The sequence below is a fragment of the Cenococcum geophilum genome (genome assembly GCF_001692895.1).
Source record: "Cenococcum geophilum 1.58 unplaced genomic scaffold K441scaffold_17, whole genome shotgun sequence".
Lineage (NCBI taxonomy): Eukaryota > Fungi > Ascomycota > Dothideomycetes > Gloniales > Gloniaceae > Cenococcum > Cenococcum geophilum.
Window position 1 is genome coordinate 1,405,515 of NW_027137575.1, and position 26,071 is coordinate 1,431,585.

At 44.2% G+C, this 26,071-nt stretch overlaps 6 protein-coding genes across 6 annotated transcripts; all 6 read right to left on the reverse strand.

Moving 5' to 3' along the window:
* Window positions 1-1,945: 1,945 nt before the first annotated feature.
* Window positions 1,946-3,660, reverse strand: K441DRAFT_557119 (glycoside hydrolase family 79 protein; the record flags this gene model as incomplete). Its single annotated transcript, XM_067643361.1, has 3 exons — window positions 1,946-2,735; window positions 2,798-3,322; window positions 3,386-3,660. The coding sequence occupies 3 exons, from the start codon at window positions 3,658-3,660 to the stop codon at window positions 1,946-1,948; spliced, it is 1,590 nt and encodes a 529-aa protein (XP_067504861.1).
* A 1,630-nt stretch (window positions 3,661-5,290) lies between these two features.
* Window positions 5,291-8,041, reverse strand: K441DRAFT_556414 (glycosyltransferase family 20 protein; the record flags this gene model as incomplete). The annotated part of the gene is made up of 2 exons (XM_067643323.1): window positions 5,291-6,622; window positions 6,671-8,041. The coding sequence occupies 2 exons, from the start codon at window positions 8,039-8,041 to the stop codon at window positions 5,291-5,293; spliced, it is 2,703 nt and encodes a 900-aa protein (XP_067504862.1).
* A 1,416-nt stretch (window positions 8,042-9,457) lies between these two features.
* On the reverse strand, window positions 9,458-10,868 carry K441DRAFT_695875 (uncharacterized protein; the record flags this gene model as incomplete). Its single annotated transcript, XM_067652842.1, has 3 exons — window positions 10,646-10,868; window positions 9,673-10,595; window positions 9,458-9,628 (listed from the first exon to the last, which is right to left on the reverse strand). Exons 1-3 carry the CDS (start codon window positions 10,791-10,793, stop codon window positions 9,458-9,460), a joined length of 1,242 nt encoding a protein of 413 aa, XP_067504863.1. The 5' UTR covers window positions 10,794-10,868.
* A 1,110-nt stretch (window positions 10,869-11,978) lies between these two features.
* K441DRAFT_717404 (uncharacterized protein) lies at window positions 11,979-12,701 on the reverse strand (the record flags this gene model as incomplete). The annotated part of the gene is made up of 1 exon (XM_067653993.1): window positions 11,979-12,701. A coding segment is annotated over one exon (723 nt), but the record flags the coding sequence as incomplete, so codon positions are not given.
* Window positions 12,702-14,709: 2,008 nt separating this feature from the next.
* Window positions 14,710-16,680, reverse strand: K441DRAFT_80282 (uncharacterized protein). The gene has a single exon (XM_067654460.1). The coding sequence runs from the start codon at window positions 16,424-16,426 to the stop codon at window positions 14,729-14,731; it is 1,698 nt and encodes a 565-aa protein (XP_067504865.1). The 5' UTR covers window positions 16,427-16,680; the 3' UTR covers window positions 14,710-14,728.
* Window positions 16,362-17,084, reverse strand: K441DRAFT_695877 (uncharacterized protein). Its single transcript, XM_067652843.1, has one exon. The coding sequence runs from the start codon at window positions 17,027-17,029 to the stop codon at window positions 16,487-16,489; it is 543 nt and encodes a 180-aa protein (XP_067504866.1). The 5' UTR covers window positions 17,030-17,084; the 3' UTR covers window positions 16,362-16,486.
* Window positions 17,085-26,071: the final 8,987 nt, after the last annotated feature.

Below are 26,071 nucleotides of genomic sequence, written 5' to 3' on the forward strand. Positions count from 1 at the left end.
CGAGCCCATCGTAGTTCTTGCTATAAGGTTCCGTTATATAAAGTCTATTTTACTAGCAGTTATCTCCTTCTGTTTATTAAATAAGGCGCCAATAGTAAACTTTATTGCTTTATTGACTTTTAACGTCTTAAGGGGGATTTTTATACTATATTTATTCTTTAGGTAGACATAAGTAAATATAAGGCTTAAACACTATTTTTAGCAGCGCTTGCAGTAGAAAAGCTTCTAGTTTAAATTGCCACGTTCTAGTTAACCTTTTAAAGGGTTATTAAGGGCGTATAACCAGAGAACTTTATCCTCACACTCTCTCTTCCGTTTTAGTTAAGGAATTCCAATTTAGTAATAAGGGTCCTGCCATCACATCGTCAAACTTACGCGAATCGTGCTCGCTAAGGGCGAAAACTTTATCTACTTCTTCTTCTTGCTATCTCTTTTGGCCACGGGTACGGGGGGACGGTAGTGGAGTTATAGCTAGTATTAATATTAAGAATAGAAGCTTAGTATTAACAAAAAGTAAGTAATACAACTAGACGTGCGTAGAGCGCTTATCGCGCGCTATAAGCAAATATTACGCGTTAGGCAGATTTTACTAGGGGCTACAGCAAAATTTTGGCCTCTTGGCGCATACATGGATATAACTGCTAATAACTATCGCGCTATATTACAACTTCCTCCTCTACCGACTCCCTTATATATATTTATATAATCTATATAATCTATATAACTAATCAAGTCTTCGATTTCGATTATAATTATAAGGTAATCTAAATAATTGTAATTTAGATAACTAACTTAATGATTATTGGGAACCCTGGTTTATGGTGCAAGTATCGCCAAAAGCGACAATAGGATCCCCCCAGAACGGAAGTGAAAGCCCCCGGGCCCCCGGGCACAGGGCTACTGCGACGATGCACTGTGAGAGGTGCTCATAAATTCGCGCGTAAATCAAGCCACTTTTTTTTTTTACAGTATCCGTTCCTCTGGACATCTTGATCGTCTACCGCACCGACTGCGCTGACGCTAGAAGGCCAGAGGAGTGCACCAATTTGGTTGTATGTGTATTATCGCTTGGGTATGTTGATATGAGTGGCAGGGGATAAATCATTCTTTTTGCGCCTGATTTCTTGTTCGTTATTCCTCAACAACTTCATCGCTGGGGCCAAGTTTGGGGAGGGGCTAGGGGGCCGCGGTCAAGCATGAATAGCTGTCGACCGGGTGGCAATATCGACCGAGTGGAAATTACGAGTCATCGTTGTCAGCCTTTCGCTACCTCTTACATGTATATTACGGCTCCTGGAGCCACCTTGTCGATCCAGGTCGGATTTTAGTGATTACCCTGTTCCTGTTCTAGTTGCCTACACCTACTCGAAGCTACAGGAGTGATATACGAGTATGAAAATCTGACGACCGGTCTGTAACCTTCGGGAGTGTAATATCAAAGTGCAGAGTAAGAAGATTTGGCCATTTTTAGAGGTAGAATATGTGAAAACTGTGGGCGTGAGATTAGAACTACTTACAAGGAGATGAGAGAAGATGGAGAGAAAAAGGTAGAGAATGATATGTGGGCGGTCGTGGGGGTGGGGCTTGCGATGTATAACAGTCGACCCTAACTGGGCACCAAAAGAACCGGTCCTATTGGCAGCGCCAATTAGGACAATATATAACCTCAAATTCCGGCTGACACGAAAGATCGCGACTACCCCTGTCGATTTAGCTTTCCTATATTGGGTATAGATCAGGGGGATCAGCAGTCAGTAAACTCAAACGAGACTTGGTCTTATCAATCGGTATTCATAGCTTATGGCATATACGACTCGTCAGCCATGACCGCTCTTACAAGGCCGTGTCAAACCCCGTCTCTAAGCCCTCCCAAAAACCCTAAACCTCTAAGAACCCCGAAACTTCAGACCACCCAAGTATGTAACATATCCTCCTCCCCAGCCGCCTAACACGATAGCTGCACCAGCGCAGCGCTCGAATACGGCACCTTAACACCAAAAGTGCCATCCTCACCAACCCATGTAATCTCATCCTTTGTCACATTCCCCACCAGCCACGGCTTCCCTAGATCCAGCTCATAGTTATAAGAGTGCCCATTAAAGGTAATACCTGTAATGGCATCGCTCCCGTTCGCCATCAGCCGTTGCACAACACCAACGCCCGCACACGACGTCGGGACAGTGAAATTATACGTGACGGCAGGGCGGTCATCTACGGTGGCGGCGCTGTAGTTGTACTGGACCATATTGATGACCATGACACGCGCGAGGGTACTGTTAGCGTAGACAGCATATGCCGCCTCGGTGTCTTCGGGCAGGGGGAGGTGCTGCACTTGGACTTGGTCGACGGTGAGGTCGCCGAGCGTGGCGGCGACCGCGATGTTGCCATAGTACGGTGGCTTGGTGCCTTTGGTTGTGGCGGAAGTGTCAACGGGCTGCCACGATGCGTAGCGGTAGTTAGTGCCTTGGTGCATATGCACGCGCTTGATGCCCGTCGCCGCGCAGTAAAGGTTGAAGTCGACACCCCAGAGCGCGGCGCCGAAAGCGTTGGAGAGGCCAGGTGCGCCTTCATTGTACAGGGAGTTGGTCTCGCCTAGGATAAAGGGAAGGGTCATGCCAGCTTGGGCTAGCGCATTGGCTTCGTCTATCTGCTTAGAAACGCTAACTACTGTGGAAGTGTGGTTCATAAGAGTGCCCTGTAGAGTGACTCCGGGTTGAGTAGCGCCACCAATGTAGCTGTAAATGAAGTTAGTCTTATGCGGTTCGTTGTGTTACCATTTTAAGATGATATAGCATACTTGTGTGAAGAGAACAGCGCAATATCATCGGCTGTGTCAAGGTTGTCCTTCCAAATTGTCAAGGGTTTAAGGCTGTTGTTGGTACCGGCGAGTGAGGGGGCAATATATTGATATTCGCTGCTTGTTGCCATTTCAGTGCAGGACTTCGCCATCGACTCTCCAATTTTGCCTGTAACATTAAGCCACTCCGAAACATAATCGCTCTCGGTCCAGGTTGGTGGTCGAACATGACCCTGGGCAGAGGTCTTGTAGAGATCAGGCTCATTTCCCAACTCCCAGTAGAGCAACTTTCCACCGCCTAATGCTTTGCATACTAGCGGGACTGTGTCCAGGAGCTTTACTCGGTCGTCAGTAGTGTTTTTAGCGAGGTTAAAGCCGTGGATGAATTTGGTATTTGGCCAGGTGGAGTATGATTCGAAGTATGATGGTCCGATGGACAGGATCAGAGGATAATCTTTCGAGATTGAGGGAATGTAGGTGCCATTGGTCGCTACTTTTAGGGAGGCATCGTAGAGAGCATAGTCCCTAATTCGAATGTCGGTTATTCGGTCCGGAACACGAGCAGAAAGATTTAACTTTGGGGCTTACTGTGTATTTCCCCCTACTCGAATATAGGGCTTCGTTCCACTGAAAGCGCTAATGCTCTCTAGAAGGTTGTTCGAGAAGTCATTTGGATATGACGCATTGCCGGCATAGTCGGGAAAGAAGGCAAACTCGATGGAGTAGGAGACGAATGACTGCAGAAGAGGGCCGCCCGCATTAGAAGGCGTTGGGTTCACAGGAATTGCATTTTGAGCGTGAGCAACAGCAGAGAGGGCAGTGGATAAGACAGTTGCAACGAGGAGTGATCGAAGCAATGCCATGGCTTGCTGACTCGCTGAAATGCGGGTGATCGGCGCGGCAACCGGGAAGGGCTTCAACGAACAACAGGGGCAGCAGCGAAGGGCGACTCGATGTTTATACAATTCTCGAGTCGCCATTTTGCCATAGGTCACCAGTGCTGTCGGTGTAATTCACGTCTAATAATTCTCGTCTTTCCTCGCAGCTACCCCAAATTACCCGTGCTATAACGAACGGGCATCAATTTAGGCGGCTGACGGGATTAATGTCAACGCTTCGCACTTCGCACTTCGCACCTTGCATCTCGCATCTCCCTCGGTACCCCACGTAGTGTAGCACATGTGCGAGGATCGTCTGGTTACACATATCACTACTCCGCGTCCACCCTCATAACCTGCACGGCAAATGAGGAGAACCGTAGCTGCGAAACAAAAGGCTTGAAACAATCCTCTGTCTTAGCCGGCCCTAACGCGGTCCACACAGGCTGCTGTACTGCCGCCTGATACGTTGTACAGGTCTTGTTTTCACGACCATTCATTACTTCGTTCCTGCAGATTGATGTTCGGCTCTGATACGCTGAAGAAGTAGCGTCCGGAGACTTACACGCCACCAAGGCAAATGCGAAACCGCCTGCAGTACATACCCGCCAGCCTAATCTCCTTTAATTTTCACTCTAGAATTTATGACGTCGACACATGTGATTTCAGCCAAAACCAAATCTTTCAGAAGTACTCCTCATCGGCTGGACGGCTCGTAAGATAGGTGCAGCTCGACAGGTCTGGCCTAACGTGCAGACGAAATAGTTGGTGTCCATTAGTTGTGCTTAGATAGGAAAGGAATCTAGAATATGAGTATACGTTGATTTGAATGTTGTGCGGTGTTTGAAAAGAGGGAGGTTGTATCAGGGGGAAGTTCTCTACATCACAGTTTAAGAAGTTGAGTAACAAGTCATGAGATCATCCTAAGATTTGAAGTGGAGGTGGTTTCAAGACGCTACGGCATGTTGGCAATGCCGACCAGAAGTTAGAAAACAACAATTAAGGAATTTACATTCGAAAATAATGGGGCTGTTTTTATTGCATTTCATGTTGAGAAATTGTTTGATGAAAGTGAGCTTTTGTGACAAAGAATCGAATATACGTCATGTCAGCAACCGCTCAAAGAAGAATAGTACGTGACACGAGCCCTGCTCGAGAATCCCGGCGCTTTAAGGACTTTGTAGTCATTTATGAGGATTTACCGTGCACGTGCGTCAGTGAGACGTTTATTCTAGGAAATAACGCCAAGTGGCTAAGAGTACAGGAATGTAAGATCCTCCGCGTCAGAAGCTATGCTCATGTTCTCGTCCACAAGTCGTGATATTTAGAGTTGTACGCTTGAGAGAATGAGAACAATGGCTAAAGCAAACCTGAAGTGCACATAGGCTATGATAGGCATAAACTTAGGAGTGACATAGAGCATATAAGAGGCAGGTGCTTGCTTTAGAAACTCGATTGTGCATTAAGGATGCTGTCGAGAGAACACACTATGATCCACTACTAATAGAAGAAGAGCAAAAGGTCACTCAAATGAGTTTCGCAAGCCGTCCAAGTACAGAGATAAGACCTGTGCGAGTCCGTTAGCGTTGAACCAGATGGATTACTATGCAAAACGTTAACGAAAATAGATATGCTTACCAGTTGTGCCTTGCGTTAGGGTGGCCATGGCCACAGTATTTCTGTTTCCAACACTGACAGTGGTTACATCAGAGATCGTTCCATTCGTAGACATATCATTGGCCCAGCGGAAAATAACCTCGTCGTCGCGATCATTGCCAGCTACCATTAAAAAGTCTGGAGCAAGCTCTTTCCGCATGTTGTTGAAAATATGAGTGGCGGCAGTTCCTTTATCCCAGTCTATCGGCTCGATGCAGACTGTATTTTTGGTAGGAATAGCTCTCACTCGTTGGTTTTGGCATGCGTCGTTAATGTGATTTGCACAATCGCCAGCTTGGCGATTTGCTGCTTCATATTCATCAGCTTTCTCGTAATGGAAGATAAGTGAACAATGTCGTTCCTCAACCCAGCTTCCTTCCACGCGCTCCACGTAGTATTGCAAGATTCCCTTAACAGATTCTTTCCACATTTTGCTCTTTTCATAGTCAGCGAAAGAGATCCACTCGTCTGTACCACCGAACTCCCGGACGAAGCATCCATTCTCAGCTATAAGGCCAATGTTGGGGAGGCGGCTGAAAATAAGTTCCAATTCCTCAGGTGTACGACCGCTCATCACATAGACAATATTCTTTTCGTTTGCGAGTATGTCGCCCAGAGCATCTATGACTCGCTGAGGGCTTGTTAGGATGATGTTCGTGACAGATCCATATGAGGCTAATGTCCCTTCATAATCGAGGATGAAAAGTCTTTTGTTCGCTCTCTTGTACTTTTCGCTCAATTGCGCAATCGAAAGCCGAGGAATCGACATGGTATCTCGGCGGTAATGCTCGTCATGCACCTTTGCTAGGTTGTTGGTCAAGTTGGTACACCAGTGCTCTCCTGTACGACGCACAACAACATCGCGCAGTTTGCTGTACCTCCGCTCCTTCTCAATCTCATCCATGTCTAAAGCCACCTTAATGGCTTCCGCACATTTCTGATAGTCCCAAGGATTGACAGCGAGTTCATTGCCGTCGAAAACGGCAGCACTTCCGGTGAACTCGCTGAGAATGACCGGTCCATGCTTTTTGTCACTAGCTTTCCCATCCTGACAGAAGACAAACTCGTGGCAAGTCAGGTTCATGCCTTCACGAAGGCTCGTGATCATGAGCACGTCTGCTACGGAGAGCAACGCAAGGTACTGTGAGAATGCAATGTCTTGCCTTAAGAAAACCAAGGGTTGATGGGCTAGTGTTGAATGAACAGCATCGATGCGGGTAACTATTTCCGACACTGTAGCCGCAAGTTCTGAGTTCTCAGTTGTGGAAGTCGCGACTTGAATCATGACCACCTACGCGGTGTAAGCTGGTGTAATACGAAGGAATGATAAAACACTCACTTTATCTCTATACTCGGGATATTTGTTAAGAAACAACTCAAAAGCTAGGAGTTTCTGCCGAACTCCTCGTACATGATCGAGCTTGTCTCTAGCGACGATGAGGCGTTTACCATGATATCTCTCTTGCATTACTTTGATCCAGGACAGCACTTCTTGTTCTTCTCGTGCTACGCTCAACGCTTTAGGGTCGATACCAATCGGAAGAGACATGACATTGACAAAATGGTAGTCCAGCTGCACACCATCTTCAGTAGCCTCGACTATCAATAAACGACTGCAGGTTTGCAAGAAGTGATGAGCGTACTCCCGAGTCTGGAATGCGACGAGGTTCGCGCCCAACATGCCTTCAAGGAGCTCCTTCCGTACGGCCAAACAACGAAAAACTTCGGACGACGGGAATGCAGTGTGAAGGAAAAAGCCGATTTGCGCATCTGGTAGCTTCTTCCTAATCATGGCAGGTACCAACAACAAATGATAGTCATGAATCCAGATGATATCGCCACGTTTGTAACTTTTGACAATCTTGTCCGCGAAAGCCTGGTTGAGATGAACATAATATACCCAAGAATGGTCTTCATAAGCCTTGCTTTTGGGGTGATCCGGAATCTGGTAGTGGAAAACTGGCCAGAGGATAGTCTTGCAATAGTGAACGTAGTGACCGTCCAAGTCGCTATCGCTGACATAGACAGTCAATGCGTCATATTCGGATTCCAGCTTCTCATGAATCTCGTCCTTTGTAGTTCCGTCAAGTGAATCTGTGGGGAATCCAATAAGTCCGACCCAGAAAATATCTCCCATGGTACCGGCATCTACTGCAGCCCTAACTGCATTGGCCAGGCCTCCATTGCCTTGGATAGCGGGCTCAACTGTCCATTCTGAACCCCATGGTCGATCGTCTCTGCAATGATCTCTCGACTGTCTCCCTTTAGGCGATCTTTGCGTGCGTCTGTTTTTTGCCGCTTTCGCTCGCTCCTGGGCTTTAGCATATTCTAGGATGGTATCCGGTGGAGCTGGATCTGCTCTGGATCGTGGTTGGTTGAAGAACAAGCCCCCGCCCCATTCTGGAACGTGTGAATCGCTTCGAACCAAGGAGCGGGGGTCGTGAGGTTTAGGGAAGTGCGTTGCTGCGCTAGGTTGCAGCTGGGAGAAGAATTCTTCGTGATCTGCAGTGGCAGATGGAGTTCTCGGAGGAGTAGGAGCAGGGAAAAGGCTTGCCTTCTTCTCTTGTAGATCGGTGATGGAGTCCCTTCGGCCTGTGGTAGTGAGGCGGGGCGGAGGGCTGGGTCGCCGAGCGGGTGTAGGTAGGTCGTGGAAGTCCACAGTATATGGTAGGAACCTGGGGAGAAGAACCGAGTAAGATGTTGTCCACATACAGACAGCAATGGCGCATGGGGTTGGAGCTAAGGTGGGGTTGGCTCAGGCTTTGGCACAGCTACTTACAATGAGACAATGAAAGTAGTCATTGTCGCAATGGCAGAGGGCGCTTTGCAAGAAGATGGTGTGAGGGGAGTGCAGTCAAAAAGAAGGAAGAGGTGGTAAAAGAGCGTCGAGAAGTAAATAAGGGCATGGTGGAGCAAATCTAAGATTTTATGCTGGGGTCAAGCGTCAAGGAAGCAGGAAGAGCCCAAACGAACGGCATCACCCTTACCTTACGATTGATACAGCAGCTGCCCCACTATGCTTGATATCGCCTTGGCGTTGCATCAACCATGGCAAAGCTCGATTCAGCCCTAAAAATCATTCCGGTCTTGAGTAAATAAACAGGAGTAATGGCGTGGCGAACAAGGCAAGCGACTCTCTCAGACCAAAGATGGAATCCGAGGAGTCTAGGGAATCCCGTCAACAATGCCACCTTTGATCCGTGGGTGCAGAAGCTGTGTGGCGCAAATCCCCGCATCGAAAATGACGACATTCCGAAAATCAAGACCCCTGCCTTCAACATCTTCGTCTTTCGCTGCAGCTCCGCATAGGCAGAAAATAAAACATACATCATTCTTACGTGCCACGTGGGACCGTAAGGTTACCCGGACAGGTCCGTCAAAATCAACTCGCAAGCAGGCCGCTGGGGAATCGGAATAGCCTGAAGCGCCTTTGACAGCCTCCAAAATCCCGCAACCCAATGGCCAACCAGACGTAGTAATTTACCTTTCTCCCCTGTACTTGCACGCCTGCTGAGGTAGAGAGTCCCAAGAATACTTCGCGATGCTGCCCAAACACGGCGCCTATGCGTGCAATCTTACTGGAGGCTTCGACATCCTTCTGCAATTCGCGCGACACGACAGAAGCGGAGCATCACTGTATCCCTTGACTCGGCAATTTTGGTCCTTAGGTTATCGATAAGAATCAACCAATCGGAAAAGCCGAGTTAATGCAAATATCCAATTGAATCCAGTCACGAATATAAGCGACCTTGGCAAAGGACCGTGTCCAGGGATATCTCTTCAAAATTAACGGCACTCTACTCTACGCTGAAGGAAAGGTAAATCTACTTGAACAGTATCCCAAGCCAACCTCCTTCGCCAGCCATTCGCCGCATGGCGGTGGATTGTTCAAGTACAACCACCCTTGGATTCCGGCAAACGAGCTTCCTGTGTTGGTAGCGGAACTGCATTTACTTTGCCTGTTGCGGAATGAACATGGGACTTATGGAATACACCTTATGGAGAGACTTTGGAAGCTATCACAGCACCCCACGATCTCTTCGCGCGACCTGTCTTACCCAAGCCGGCAGACACCCTGTTTATCGCTCTTTGTCCTTTCTTGCCCCAAATAACTGCGGCTTCATCGTCAATCTTTACCCCATCCTACGTATAGGCCTACTCTGGACACTAGGCCCGGAAATGGGCTATACAAGATCAAGGTCATAATCGCAGCCCTCGCAGAACTTGTGTTGGCATACCACACAGGCTTCATACAGCTCAGACGTGAATGGCCCGAATATACAGTTACACTAAAACTCTACGGTAAGCACAGGTGCAACTTTATAGGCTGAGAACACTCACGCAGTATCTTGTCGTCGGTGGTGTGTTGGCATAAGTTGAAATTCTGTTGGTCTTCTCTAATCTCACGCAGGATATGGTCACCGCTGGTATATCGGACTCGACATAGGTTGAAGTTCTGTTGGTCGTCTCCAATCTCACGCTGTCTTGTCCATTTTGTAGCCCTGTGCGGATGGTTTCCTGATGTCTTTCGAGCTGTCTTGAATCGCACATTTTGATCAGATCAAATGCCCAAGTTTTCTCTTCCTCTTGCATTTGCTGATTGATTTGTTTCAAAAAGACAAGGGAAGCTACCTCCCCACTATATATGTCCTTGTAGGTTTTTCTGAATTGCCCAGCCAAGATTTTTAGCAACTCCTTGGTCTTTTTGAACTCTGTTTGAGATACAAGCTCTCTAGCTAATGCTGGAATGAGGCGCTTGATTTCGTCCCTCAGTGTATCAGCCTCCTTCCGGAAAGACACGTCGTCAACTCCTCCTATGCGTGCTCGCTGTAGTCTGTGAGACACTGCGGCAACCTCTCTTGCAATATCGGTTGGTCGAGATACCGGAGTTTTAAGAAGCAGTACCTCGAACGAACCAGTGGAGTCGTTCGCTGTTTGCCCAGTGAGCAAACCTTCCAGGCATTCGTCACCCATGAATCCAGGCCATGCAGGATATTGGTCAGATACTTCACGATCCACAGAAAGAGAGTCTACCGGAAGCTCCCTAGTGCCTTGTTGAACGAAGTCATTCTTCGCATCATTGCGCCCGCTAGCTAGAAAGCCCTCCATGACCGCCGCAGGCTCTGATGACTCAAGGTTAAGCGGCTTGTCTGGAACTTGATTCGAATCACCATTTTGATCCGAGTGCGTCGAGAAGCTTTCTGGCTGTTGGGATTCATCACCTGAAGTGGACTCGGTCTTACATTTAATATACTGTGGTATATCTGGATGAATTAGTGAACCAATCCTAGCAGTGAAAACCGTTTAACTGTACCCGCAGATGGAGACCGTGAGCTTCTTATACGGTTCTTCTTTCGGAATCGATCAAGCTTCTCGGGGTTCACTGGGCCCATCCTGTAATGGAACTTCACTTTCTCCCCAGCGCGAGCCTTCCGCAGTTGTTTGTGCACCATGATCTGCATGTCAGACTTAGGTATATTCTTGCGGTGAAGTCTACCGGCTTTCTGCCACTGCCAAATCTTCTTTTTGTATTGGGGGGCCCTACATCGCAACCAAAAGTTACAAGACAGTCCTCTGCAATAAGGGCAATTTCGTACGTTACTCGCAAACTGTGGTCCCTCCTCAAGATATTTCTCACTTCAGTTGCTTTATGGTTTTCATGCAGTGGCTTGATTACGCCGAGGTACTCCTCCAGCACTTTCGACGTCGCATCTCGGAGCTCCCGTTCGTGAGCTATTGTCGCCAATTGGTTGAGGCCTCGGTGTAGTGGTTCCCGAGGACGAACCATACACTGGATAAGGAGGCAAATTGATCGATGCTACTCTTGAAGCTTGAGGCTCAAATCTGCAGACGGTCCTCAAATTCACTGGAAACTATCGGGGCACAAGGCTCCATAGATGGCGCTCTTCTACAAATAAATCCTACCGCATTCATGCCTGAAATACGAGCTTCCGATAGCTGCGACCAATAGAGATCCGACCTTGGAATCATAATTGACAATTCTGAACGTTCTAAGTTCACCGGTCATCCTCAAAAGTGCCCATAAATGCACCAAAAGTTCCGTACAGGCGCTGAAGTTTGATAAGTCCATGTCATTCGCTAGTCCAAAGGTTCCATGCAGGTGGTTGTGAAAACGGAACAAATGAGCGACTGCGCCCAGCCTAGACCCGGACATGAGAACAACACAACGAAAATGACTGATGATGCAGTTGTTCTAAGTGGGCTCCTCTAATCGACGTTCGAAACTAGTTGATAGATATATTGCAATAGCGCCCAATCCATCAAACTTTATCATATGATTATATATTATGGCTAAGACCTCAAGAAAATGCTGGGTCTTTGAATTCACGGTATCGTTAGGATAACTTTAACGATACGGAAAGACCTTTGCCATTTCTACCCAAACCTTCGGGAAATTCTCCCAGCGGAATCTTACCTTCTAATGAATCAACACTTCAAAACTATAGGCTCTAGTGATAGGCCGCCTCAATACGCATAGATCATACACGGTGCGCTCCCTTCTATACCTGCAATAGGTTCCTTGTCATGTTCTGCTAAAAAGAGGCAACGTAGCACGTTTGGCGTCTGCTAGTCTAATATATATGCGTCCACTATTTCCTTGCTTATCATCTCCGGGCTAACTTTTATTAAGGCCAGATGTAAACATTGGTCTGGACATTAGACACCCCAATCTCCTCGCGACTCCGCTCCAAAATCTCTGCATCGCATTCTGACACGGCTTCCTCCAGGCTCTTTGCACTGGAGACTACAGCCCTGATGGCCCCAATATAGAGTGCAGCATCCTGCAGCGCATTATTTAGGTCCTGGCCTCTGAAGGGCGAAATAGGATGCGCGGCGTCGCCCGCGATTGTAGTCCTGCCATTATGGTTGTCCCACTTCACTGGGTTCGTGCAGACATGGAACACATCTGGAGGAATGAAAGTATCGTCGGGCAACCACAACGCGGCAGGCTTTAACGACTCACAGTAGTTTGCCGCGCAACTTTCGAAAAGCTTCACTCGCTCCTTATTGGTGGGCGGCTGCTCTGAGGAACCCCACAGAGCGGCACTAAGCCCGAATTTCCAAGTCTCCGGGTTCTCGGGATCGCAAATGTCTGCCATCGCAATGATGAAGCTGGTGTATTCCTCTGGAGGGCACAACTTGACGCTCGGATGATATTTGCCCCGAATGAAACGGGCTTGTTCGCGGAAGTATGACATAGTAATGTTAACTGGCGCGAGTGGAATTAGATCAAGCCGATTCTCTTCCGCAGTAAGGAGATTTACCCTCATGACACTCTTCGTCTCGTCAGATTCAACCATTAAGTCTCCCTGCACGGATGTCCCATCCTCGAAGTAGGCCGCGATCCTACTCCGGTGTCATGACAATATAGGGGTCTGTTTCGACAGAGCACATATCGTCAGCAAGCTCTTGTGGAAGATAGCTACTGATGTATCGCGTGCTCCAGTGCAGAGCCATGCTTTGGTGCCTTGGGCAGTCTTTGTAAGTGGTTTCATCTTCGCGCTCGAAGATCGAGTACGAGATGCCAGACTAAAGGGTTGCATCAGTATCCGCACAAAGCTTCCCGTTTTTGAAACTAACTCTCTTCAAACTTTGAGCAATAAGAAAACCAGAAAGGAATTTATCAATATTGGCTACCTTCTACGTCGGTGGCATACTCCTTACCCGCTCCAATAATGAGTACGTGCATTTTATTTGCTGTGGAAGTTACTACGGCTTTATTTGCACATTGCTCACACAGGATATTGTGCAGAGATTAATACCCATCCTGATGGTGCTAGCAACTCTTAAGAGCTTACTCATCATGCAAGCCTTACGCCGAAAGCAGTTTGCTTAACCGAAACGATGCGAGATGCTGTCGCTATCTGGGTGATCTGGTGAGAAGCCAGTCAGACAATCCAGGATACGAAACTTCATCCAAGTTCGTGGCGGGCTTTTCTTGTTCGAGGCTGGAGATTTTGATGTCCTGATGCGTTATCAAGTGCCATTATGCCTCCTAAACTTCACACCATATTAACCAAAATGGCGAAGAAAGTATCCTAAGGAAAGCAAAGTCCTTCTTGACAGCTCAAACTCACAACAAAATTCTAGGGGCTGCTGACTGTACTTCCATGACAAGTATCGTTGCTAGGGACCATATGTGTAACATATGTTCATTCTTGATCACATGGACATAATGACGTTTCAATTCCGATCATGCTCAAAAATTTAATTAGGCCTCTCCAATATCACGAGGAATCTTAAGACTATGGCCAATTGCAGATGCTATTCCGAAATAAGAGAAGTTTGAAAAGACTTCGTTCCCCCCCCTCCCCCCCCGGAAGTCGCGGCGTAAGGATAATGAGTTTATTAGCTGTATCTTAGCTTAACAGGCGGTATCGTACAACGGTAGCTATCATCAATCGTACACCACGATCTCTTTGGGTAGCTTACTTGGTATGAGAAGACCACTTTTATAGATCAGCAAACGGTAGCCCCGTCGAAGATTAGGTACCTGTTGGCAGTCGTCAGGCCGAAAAAAAATCTCAATACTTGCTCGTTCATAGATAAGCGGCTAGAGATGGCCCATAACACCTGGCTTAATGGCTTCCAGCTTCTTGGTTAATTCTTCCGACACGCGTCGTTGCGCCACTTTACCCTCCTCGGACAAGACCAAAGGAGATGGGGGCATGATTTTACATTCGCTCAAATATTGCTCGTGCGAGCCTGTCAAATGAGAAGATCAAGAATGAGAATTCTGTCTCATTGAGAGCGGCTCTTGAGCCTCTATATATACAGTCAATATCAGCGGCCAAGACACCCCTGATCTATACCCAATATAGGAAAGCTAAATCGACATGGGTAGTCACGACCGTTCGACTGAGCTGGCTCCCTGGCTTGCGGCATGCACCAGGGTCCTGCTCTATACATTAACTATTACTTAATATAGCTATTTTTAGCTTAGCGTGCTAAGCATTTCTAATATCTTTTCTACTTTTTAATTTTACTTTCACTAAGTCTTATTCCTTTATGCAAAATTATTATATTTATTACAACCCCTCTAGAAGACGTAAAATATACTTTATATAGTGCAGTCTTTTGATTCGTTTAAGAATACTCGACAGAGCAATATAGCTAAGTTCGTGATGCTCTGACCCGCAAATGATAGCAGCAAGTTCTTTAAGAGCAATGAAGAACCAATTGCTTTTTCGCTTTCGCCTTGTAATGCTTCAGTCTTCGGGTAGTTGTAACATAGTTGAGGATACTGCAGGCCTGTTGGCGGGTTTATCTATACCCTGCGGTAAGGCAACCATGCATATTCCTCAAGATGACCAACTATTGCCACTGGTTCCGCAATAGAGATTGGAACTGAAAATCAAAAATTCCAGGCCTGAAATCAGTCAATGACCCACCATCTAAATGGGCTATAGCCCCCCTCGAGGCAAGTTTCCTCTGCTTTGTCAATACTCGCATCTTCCAAAAAGTCACCCAACCTATCCACCGCAACTATAGACTTCCATTTTGCAATCACTTCACCTTCGGTCGTCTCGCCTAAAACTTCGACAAGCAGAGAGATGCGCCCGTACTCTGGATTTGACAGTAGAATAGCAGAATGCTCCATTTGATCGGGAGCGACAGACGGCCAAGTGACTTTTGTGCCCGTGTCGCGAGCTTCTACCAAGTACGTACCGTTTGCTAGGGTACATACAGAGAAGACTTCAGGGGTCGGCTTGATGTTGGAAGACCGATGAATTCGGAGTGCTGGGAAGTATACCGCTAAACCGAGCCCGCCTGGATGCAGGAACGGACCGGGTATGGGAACACGCGCATCTGGCTTGGATGTATCCGGCACGTAGGTTAGAGGTAGTGATAGCTGGTCAGAGTCAAGGAGGCCGTAAGGCGATAAGAAGGTTTGCGGTGCCCAGCGATACCCATTGGATTGGAGACGTGCTCCGTGGGTGAAGAGAATGTGCGCCGGGATTGCAGGTAGGAGGCTCAGCAAAACCGGCATCCTCTCCCCTGGGGGGGTTTTGAGTAGAGGAGTGGGGTCAATGCCGAGGAATGTTGCGATGCAAATAGTCTCGTCTCCTGGCCTAGTGGTACGGCGGTGGGCTATCGCCTTGAGCAATACCCAAGCCGCCCTCACTGGCTCTTTAGATATATCGCTTTTCGTCAAGGAATTCCCTTTCGAATCCGAGTAGTTCCACCAGAGTGTTTCTAGCAGTAGCCGCTCGACAATTTCAGTCTGTGCCATGTCCTGAAAGAACAAGTCTTCCTCGCTGCTAAAGGTGAAGCAGCAGTCCTGGCCCGGAATGAGTAGCTCGAAGGCCAACATTCCCTCTTGAAATGTCCACAGTCTGGCTCTCCACCCTGAAGTTAAGACTCTACTGAGGACTTCAACAGGCCGAGTGGTGCTCGAAAGTTGCTGTAGATCGGGATCAAGAACCAGTACTCCACCAGCTGCCATGTATATTTCCTGCATTTTCTGAATAGAAAAGTCGCGAAGCTTTTGATGCTCTTTCTGCACTGGAATACAAAGGGTATCTAACCAAAATGCCACGGTCTCAGCTTCGTATGCAGTTGTACCGTGATTCCGGGATACGTTATCAACGAAGGTCCCTCTTAAGGACCGGGTTAGGCTTTCCAACCGTGCAATCTGGCAATAAGGAAGAGCGTTTCCGTCTGGATTGCCTAATCCATCTGACCAGACATGCGTAACTGCAAAATATGGGCATACCCCGTAAGGTCCCCGATCGCTGAGCTCGATACCGTCGACAACCAGTTCAAACTTCCCAGAATCATCCACCGGCCTCATGATTGTTATAATAGGAATCAAACCATCCTTTAATTTCTGGACAACGTCTTCAGTGGAAGGTGAGACAAAATCGCACGCGCATCCCGCTTCCACATGCTTCGTTTTGAATGTTTCGTCTACCCGACTCAGCATACATCCGGTTGATACGTCGTCCTTACATATGCTATGATCTTGGAAGGTCCGGACACTGCCAAGAGAAAAGGCGAATGCCTGTGCCTGGAGCGGAAGCTTTTCCTGCATGTATTCAACCATGGAAATACACCATCCCGACGCGATCATCTGCTCTCTCAGGAACGTATCATAGTGCGGCCTAGGACGGACATCTCTGCTCTCTAACAATCAAACTCTAGTCCCGTCCAAGGCCTCAGCTAGAAGCATCTGGGAGAATAGTGTTTGTTTGAGAACATCCACGTCCGAGATGGGCTTGCCGTAAAAGAGGAGGTATGTAAGCATATCATTGACGGTATTTGCTTCCGTCAAGTGGCTATAAGCAGTATCACCCGCTATTTTCTTTTCTGACTCTTCAAGCGTATCATAGCGTTGCTTCCAGTCTTTGAGGTACTTCGGCAACAAGGATGTGGTAATAAATTTCCGCCCGTGTGCGTCTTGACGGATGAAATCGTCCATTCGGGTAGGAAAATCGAATAGGGATTTCAACAAGCCGAAAAAGAGCCATGTCTGTAGAAAGGCAGCCATTTCCTGGATGGTCCTGTTGTTGAGATTGAATCCATCTTCCTCGGTGGACCAGCGCCACGTGGATACGTCCCAACCTTTCCGCTCGGGGTAGTTTAGAAAATCGCCATTGTCATAATCTTCGGTGCAGACGTAGGGCACGGTAAGTACCGCGGTAGAACTATCGTCTTTGAGCAGTAAGTGTTCCATGAGTGGTAAGAGAGTGAATAATCAACAATTGGCGGTCCGTTGGGGTGGCGTAGATGTTGCACGGAATCACGGATCCTGTAACTGGCCAACCGTATGGGACTACTTACGGTAATGATAGCAAGAATAACATCAATAGTGTGTTGAGGTCTCAGAAAAGAGCGGCAAGAGTGATGGTGGGGGAGGTCCTTACCTCAGCAAGTTCAAACGTGATTCCGCTGGTGCGGATTTTTAAATACCTATATAATATTTAAAAAATCTTAAATACACACATCATATAACTTATATATTTACTTATATATAATATATTTATTAGGTAAGTTACCTATAACCTATTAGCTATAGTAGAAAATTTATCCAGATCTGGCACTCAGGTTCTCGTTTTCGGCGTGTGGAAATAATGAGCCTTGAAAAATGTTGGCTTATTGAGCAGTGGTCTTCGATGAAATCATTGAAGATAACTTGCTTGACAAACTCTAACACTGACAAAGGGGTGCTGTTAATAGAGTAGGAGATAGCCAATTAATCACCACCCTTTGCGGCACATGGGGGAGTCTCAGAAATTACTCTGACATATGGACGTATATAACTCCCGCCCGAGCCTAATAAAGGTTACTCTTCATTGCTCCTCCCAAAGCCCTCGGCTGTGTTGCGCTCATTCCAGGCCGAAGTTTCAAACTCTTGCCCCGGTCTTCTCCGAATATTACTATCTATCCACTGTAAGTCATTCTGCATCCTTTCTTTGACATCATCAAAACTCCTCCCCATGAAAAGCATGGTAAGGCCAAAGGGGGCAAGTACTACGATGACAACAGGCGGCGCTAGTGCCCAGGGGATGAGGTGTAGTCCAAGGAAGGGATGTCAATGAGTGTCCGACAAGTACTGATCCCAATGCGCTAGGATAAGGTTGATAACTGTCTTGAGCCATGCAACAATGGCGACGATCAATGGGCTAACTAGGAAAACCCCAACGTTTGCCCACATAGTCCAATCCTTCCATGTGGATCCTCGACGCAGTAGAATTTGACCAAGTAATCGACCACGGACTGGGTGAACCAGAACGAGTTGGTTAAAAGGCCCAGAGAGGCGAGAGTGAAGGCTATGGCCTTGTTTGCCGGGTCGGGATGGATTTAGATATGGACGGGATAGAGGAGTGTCCTGGAGAGGATTGGGATCGGATTCTTGCTCGATTTCTCGTAGGACAGCATGGTATATATATGAAGTCTGAAGCAAAGAAAATGGTGAAAAGCGAGCACAGCCAGACGCCCAGCCGGGGATACATCTAGGCCCAGATTGCGTTGATAGGTTCGGTATGTGGAAATTTGTCGGGGGTGTTGCAAAACTGCTTGATGTTCTTCATGGCCCCGATGGCTTCGTCTGACTATCAAGGTTTGTGGGTGGCTGAAAGGCGTTGACCCTTGATGAATTCGTAGGATGTAGAGCCAGACGTCTGCGAGTGAATGCTATAAGACTCTCACTCGAGCTCTCCGTACACGCCTTGTCGGCTATCGGGATCCATGTTTCAGTTAGGCAAGCATGGCAAGATCAAGTAATTCGATGAGTGCTCGCAGGTGTAAACATTAGGACGGCAGCGTGGTTTAAAATCAGCCAATTAGAGGAAATAAAATTATCGGCATTTACCGGGATTTTATTTTTTAGCCAATAAAATAAAATAAAATTTCCGAGAGCCCTTTTTATTAGTGACTCTACTAAGGTATAAGCACAGTAAGGAAGACGCATGCGGGCCTGTATAATTGGATTGTCTATTAACAAGGATCTAAAGCTAGAGAAAGGAAAGGAGAAGGAGGGTAGCGCCGCTTAACGTTTTATATAATCCTCTAGTTACGTAACTGTAACTATATCTGCTATAATCTACCGTTTTCCACTAGCGCCGTAACACTTTTATTTACTTAAGATTCCACTCCGTAACTAATTCTTAGAGTACTCTACCTTCTTAATATTTTCTACCCCAAGCTGCATCCTCTCCTAAGATATCATACGACGTGCTCCTAAGAAAACTCTCTCTGGTTTATTACTTATTGCTAGTATTAATAAAATATTAATCGCAATTAATAAGAGCCTTAGCTATTATTGCTGTTATTAATCCTAGAACCACTAATTAAGAGCTAATATCCCCAAAATCGGATATAGTGGCTTGGCGATATAGTTCTTATATTTATTCTGGCTTTGTGGCCGAGCAAAAAGGTAAAGGTCCTTAAGAATCTTATTAAGATGGTCTGTATTCTCTTTTGGCTTTAGAATCTTATTATATAATATAGTAGTATTTAGGGTAAAAGGACTATCTCCTCTATACTTTGTTTTTTAGAGAGCCTTAACCCTATTAAGCGCGGGCTTCTACCACTTCTTTTCCTAGTTTGACTTAATATACTTTATATAACGACTTAGGTAAAGAATAATTGCAGTAGCGTATAAGGGGTGTTACGGACGCTTTAAGTACGATATTACGACTACTAGGAGAGGAGTCGGAAGAAGCTAGTTGGTTAATTTAGGCATAGTCTAGTATGGAGCCGATAGAACTATATGACGAGGAATAGTAACCGAGGTTATATAATATGCTACGTATTAAACAAGAGGAATAAGAGGAACTTACGTACCTTATATACAATATGTATATTACGTATAAGAAGGATTTTATAGGAGTACGGTTGTGTATTTAAGGACCCTTAGTCCCTACCTAGATAGTTCCTTCCTTATAGTAATTCTTAGAATACAATTAGAGTTAATCTATTAGGTAACCACTCTACTAGTTATTATTACCTTATTAACTTTTATACTTGCATTTCCTATACACCTAGCCCAATAATAGGACCCACCGTAGTTCTTACTATAAGGTTCCGTTACACAATTACTACCTAGTTACAGTATTAATATAAGAAGTCAAATAATATACCACTAAAAGCACTAGCTACAACGCCATTGACGGCGGCAACTACTTTAAGGTTAGGTAACGACACTAGTATAGTAGACACTAACTTATAGTAACCTATAACGGTTAGATAACTATAAGAGATAGTTAACTAGTTAACAGAAAATAATATAATATTAGAAAATAGGATTAACGGGATAGGCGTAGTAAAGGTTAAGTTACTATTAATTAAAAGGTACTTAGGGAAGAGATTAAAGCTCAAAGGGTTCCTTATATAAATATACTTTAAGGTAGCATAGAAAGGAGCAAAGCTGGCAACACCTATAGATTAAATAGCCTATGCAGGACTATTCTTAACAGGAAGGGCACTTAAGTGGTTTAAGCCTTACCTTATAGAAATATAAGCGAATAGCATAACGACTACTAACTAAAAGGTACGGTTTATATTCTTAAGCTAGAATAGATTTATAGAATAACTTATATAAATATTTGGAGACCTAAAGGCGACAATTACGGTAAAAAGAAAACTCTAAGACATTATGCAATGAACCTTAGCAATTAAGTATATAACGCAGTTCCAGACATTAGTAATATAAGTAAAGTGGAATAATAAGGCGCTTATAGCATAGTATAAATAGGGACTTAAGGCTAAAGTCTAGGACATAATTATCCTAATAGAAGATGCGGACACCCTAAGGGAACTAATAAATTAGGTAATTAAGATTAATAATTGGATCTACTAAAGGGAATAGGCTAAGAAGGGCTAGGATAGAGTTCTATAGTTATATAAGGCGTAAAGCACGTAACGACAGAAGCTAAGTTAAAAACTATAGTATAGCGCAGAGCTAATAGACCTAAGTGGTACTAGAGAAGCCTATAAAAAATAGAGTAAGAAACCGTAGAAACCTAAAGGATAAGGATTAAATAATTAAAGGTCTAAGGAGTAGAGGCTAAATTAGGGATCTTAATAGCAGAAGACGTTTAGGTGGACTCTATAGTAAGAAAAATGGTTTAAAGAAGGAGCTTATATAAATTGCGGAAAATAGGGTTATTATATTAGAGACTATAGAAGTAGGTAGAGTTACTATATAGTAAAAGGCACGAGACTAATAGATAATATACACGTATAGAAGGATAATAATATGCTGCGAGGAACAAAAGAGTATTTAATTAAAAGTTTTGCGTTTTGTTATAATAACATATACCAAATTTATAAGGACGCTAAGTATAGCGTAAGCTATTAGCTATAAGAGCTAGCACTTATAGGATATAGAGGAACTAATAAACCAGTTTATAGATCGGATATTAAGGACAATAACTTCAACGTAGGCGAAACGTTTTATGACGATAAGGCAACGAAAGCGGCTTACTGGGGGCGCGTAAACCTTAAAGATGTTATACTAAAGGTAGAGGATGATTCCACTATAGAATAGGGAACATTAGTAGGGATTAAAACCCCACTAGATACGATGTCTATCGCTTCGTAAGACGTAAGAAAAGTAGGATAGTAAACCACTTTGGCACTTAATAAAGGCAAAAGGCCAAAGGCTTAAGATTCTTAAGACGAGATAAGAGACGACTAAGATTCTTAAGACGAGATAAGGCAAGCTTAAGGACCTATAATAGATAATAACCGATAGAGTAGAGCAATGGCTCAGTTTAGTAATATATAAATGAGCTTAGGACGAAGTTTCCTAAGGACATAAGACTCTCAAGATAAGATAAGTAAGATTTAAGACTTTTAAGACGAGATAAGAATACCAAGTAAGCCTAGTTAGACTAAGGCTAGAGCTAAGCTTAAGATAGAAGCAAGCTTAGGATTAAAGAATCTAAGGGACTAAAAATTCGGAGTATAAATTAGGACACCTATAAGTAAGAGGCAAGAGGCTTCTTTATAGATTAGAGAATCTATAGTATAAATAGCAACTAAACTAGGAGACAAATATATAGACTTAGAGGACTTACTAGTAGAATATAGTGTTTAAACTAAAGATTGAAAAGTTAATACTAAGATTAAGAAGTAAGAGAACTTTAAGGATTAAAGCGCGAGGCGCAAACCAAAAGAAACTATAGAAGAATTTAGGTAAAGAATTATTGTATAGTAAGAATAGAAACTAGATAAGAGATCTAGTATATTAGGACGTATAAAGGACAGAGCACTAGTATAAAGAATTACTAATAGGCCAAGACCAGGCATACTAAGAGCTAAGTAGCTTACTAAACTAAAAGATAAAGAGGATCTAGGAATCCTAACTAGGTTTGAAGAACGACATATAAAAAGCTGTCACGATATAGTAATAAAAAGATACTTCCTTACGGATAAGCCATATATACTCCAATAGCTATACTAAAAGTGGTATAGATAAAGGCACAATAATAAGTGGGAAGATTTCTATATATAGTTAGATAAAAGAGTTATTTAGGACTACCCAATTATAGAAAAGGCTATAACGTATATTAAAGGAGCCTTAATAATAACGTTAAAGGATTTAAAGGAATAATTAGAGGACTAGAGAAGCAAGAGACATATCTTAGTACCCGCGAATAAAGTTATAACATTTAGATCAGTATAATAAAGGTTTAAACTTAAAGATAAAGACGAGTTAAGAGTTAACCTAAAGCACCTAGTATACTATATACTATTATAGATTATATATATAGATAATATATACGAGATATATAAGAATCCAAAGGAAAAGAATCGGAAATACCCTATAAGGATATACTAGATAATAGATAAGCGATAGTATAGGAATACTAAATATATATATAGATGGTATCTAGCAGAAGTTTAAGAGGAAGGAAGCTTAGTACTTTAACCAGGAAGATTCCTTATAAAAGAATACTTAGATAGATAATAGTAGTAGGAATACTTAGAAAATATATATCTATAGTATATTAAAGATAAAAAGCGAACTAGGTATTAGCTAAAAAGTAAGCTAAGTATATAAGGATTGTGACGGTTCGTCTACATAGCTACCATCGAGGCGTTGTCGGTTACGGATTAACGTTGCCCGAACGTTGCCCCGACGACCAAACATGTACATAGTCGTCTACCGCGCCCCCTTCTTTGAGCCCTTACCTTAGTCTATTCATAATATAGCCCCTTATTGTTACTTAATCTATTAAATCACTCCTACGGAAAGCTAGCCGTGACATTAGACTAAGGTCAACCCCAATTAGCCTATAGAGGCGACATAATACTAGGTCCAACGGTTAAACGCATAGCTAGTTCTACTACCACAACTACAGACTAACCGACCTTCTAAGCCCTGCTTGAGGCAGGCAATTATAACAGTAGATTAAGCAGCTAAAAGAAGAGACTACGGCAATTAGATTAAAAGGATCACCCTAATTACAATTTTAGTAGCAAGAGGACTTACCTAAGGAAGTAAAGAGACACTATGGCAAGAAAGAGCGCATTAAGGCCTAGTGCACTAAAGATAGCTACTGACCTAGCGCTAATAGGTCGCGAGGAACCCGTAGACGCGACACTTGAGCTGCTAGAGCTCTAACCGTACTATAGCGAGATAGAGCTTTTAGACAATATAAAGAGCAAATAGGACCGTCTTATGGTATAATCGGAAGATAATAAGAACCCTATGTACTTCGAGATAAAGACTAAAAGGGAGTTTATAGCCGCGACTACCTAAAGCCTAGCTAAGATACCTATAACCGAACTTGTAAAGGAGCTGAGGCTCTAGGGAATATAAAGGAAGGCGTTGGAATAGTAGATCGCTATACTATAGCGTCTTGCAAATAACTACGCGCATAAGGCTATTAATGTAAAAGAGGAGGCTGAGGCAAAGATAGCGGAGCTTAAGGAGCACTTAGATAATAGGATTAACGAGCTCTATAAGGCTAATTAGAAGATATTAAGGATAGGCCGCAAGGTTACTATATAAGCCCTAGATTGGGAAGATAGCGAGTAAGAAAGTATACCGTCACAGACAATTTGAGAAGGGATATTACTCTCTTAGATAAGTAGTGTTACGGGCTTAGAACGCACGGCGAAGTTCCTAGATCTACCTACGCTTATAGATGGGAAAGAACCTACCTATTAGGCCTAGAGCGGCTATATATAAAATAAGCTTTAATCTAATACAGACTGGTTTTACCGGGACGACCTAGGCTAAAAAGAAGATATAAAAGTAGCGTATATTAAGACGTGTATAGGAGGTAAAGCTTATAACCACCTTTTACCTTATCTAGAGGCAGAGCGCGATACGGAACGCAACCCTACTAGTAAAGAGGTACTTAAGTTTCTGGAGAACGTTTTTAAGGACCCAGATCGCCGTATTAAGGCCTAGCAGGAACTTAAAGGCCTTAAGATGCCGTACCTAGGAGACTTTAACAATTTCCAATCTAACTTTATACGGCTAGTAAATATCTTAAGGATGCCACAAGATTAATAGAAAGAGGAGCTTCACAATAAGCTTTATAACAGCCTACGCGTTTAAATAAAAGTTAAGGTGGCAGATAAAGACTATAGCTTCTACGCTTATTATAAGACTGCTTAATAGTATACCTAAGGTCTAAAGTAGATAGGTAAGAAACGAAGTAACTATAGAGCAGCCTAGGCTATAAAGAGAGTATCTATTAGGGGCGCTAAAGAGATTAAGGGTCCCCCCCCTTCCTAGCAGTCTCTAACTCTAGCACCAGCCATAAAAGCGCTAGTTACCTATTTTAACTGTGGTAAGTAAGGACACTACTCTAATAACTACCTAGCGCCAAAGAAGATAGAAGCTAAAGTAATTAACCAAAGTAAAGAGTATAAGATAGTTACTAACTTATCAGAATCGGAAAACGAGCAGCTCTAGGAGAAGTCTCCTACCTAGAGTAGATTGGAGCAATTAGTATAGCGCCCGTATAGCTGAAGGAAATCTTAAAAGGCGCAGCCCTTATAACGCTATACAGGATCGCGCTAGGCGGCGTAGCTCTTAATATAATAAGCCTACTTAACTTTAGTGCGGGCGGAGAGGCTTTTATATACTATAAGCTACTACTAATTATTAAGTAATAACTGTAACTAAAGCTCTACAAGATTAAAGGACGAGGAGTCACTATATCCGGCTATAATAACTAGCAGACGGATATAATCAGATAGCTCTTTAGGGCTAACCTAGTTATAGATGGCCGATAAGTCCCTATATAGTTCCTATTCTATAATACTAGCCGCTATAATCTTCTTATTGGCTATAGGTGGTTTAAGAAAACTAGGGCCCTTATTAATTGCAAACACCGGGTCTTAGTATAGCGAACCAAAAGGAACTACTATGGTAGGTAGGATGTAGTTATACTAAGAAAGGAGCTCCTACCCCCGCCAATTAACGAGGATCACTAGAAGGATATAGATTAAAGGGATGTACTACTAGACCTAGAGCCTAGGCCTACCCCCTAGTATATCCTTAAATATATAGTCGCGATTAGCCAACTCTAAGAGAAGAAGTCCTCTACTAAAATTAAGCCGGAGGGATAGGCTAAGCTAAAGTAAGCTAAGTAGGCCTTATACGACTATAAGTATACTTAGAAGATTAATACCTAAGACGTAATTAGGAAAATGGAAGACTAGCTCTACCCTAGGCTAGCTCTACCGTTAAAGCTAAGAAAGAGGAGGCCTTTATTTACTAGGGAGTTTAGGGCAGTAGATATCGTGCTACTTAAGGCGAGGAACTTCTTATAAGGAGTAAAGCGTAAGGATATAGTAATTGGATATACCAGTCTCTATAAGATAGACCAGTTAATAGAGAATAGGAAGGGATAAGACGCCCTACCTAATAACGAGGAGGAACTTCGCCGGCTTATCTATAAAAAGCTGCCGCAGCCCTACCAAGAATACACTAATAGCTTCTTAAAGGCTATATCTAATACGCTACTACTGTATCGCGAGGGAGTAGACTATGATATTATTCTTAAAGGCGATAGCCGCAATCTAGCCTCTAGCCTACTATATAATATATCGCTAGAGCAGCTAGAGCTTATTAAGGTCTACCTACAGAAGCACTTATAGAAGGGGTTTATAGTACTAAGCGACGTACCCTTTATAGCTCCGGTTCTATTTGCCAAGAAGCCTAAAGGGGGGTAGCAATTCTATGTCGACTTTTAGAAGCTTAATATAATTACTAAGAAGGACCGCTATCCGCTGCCATTAATTAAGG

Bases quoted from the DNA above. Each gene is read 5' to 3' on its own strand.
- K441DRAFT_80282 (XM_067654460.1), bottom strand. From the start codon at position 16,426: ATGATCGCGTCGGGATGGTGTATTTCCATGGTTGAATACATGCAGGAA.
- K441DRAFT_695877 (XM_067652843.1), bottom strand. From the start codon at position 17,029: ATGGAACACTTACTGCTCAAAGACGATAGTTCTACCGCGGTACTTACC.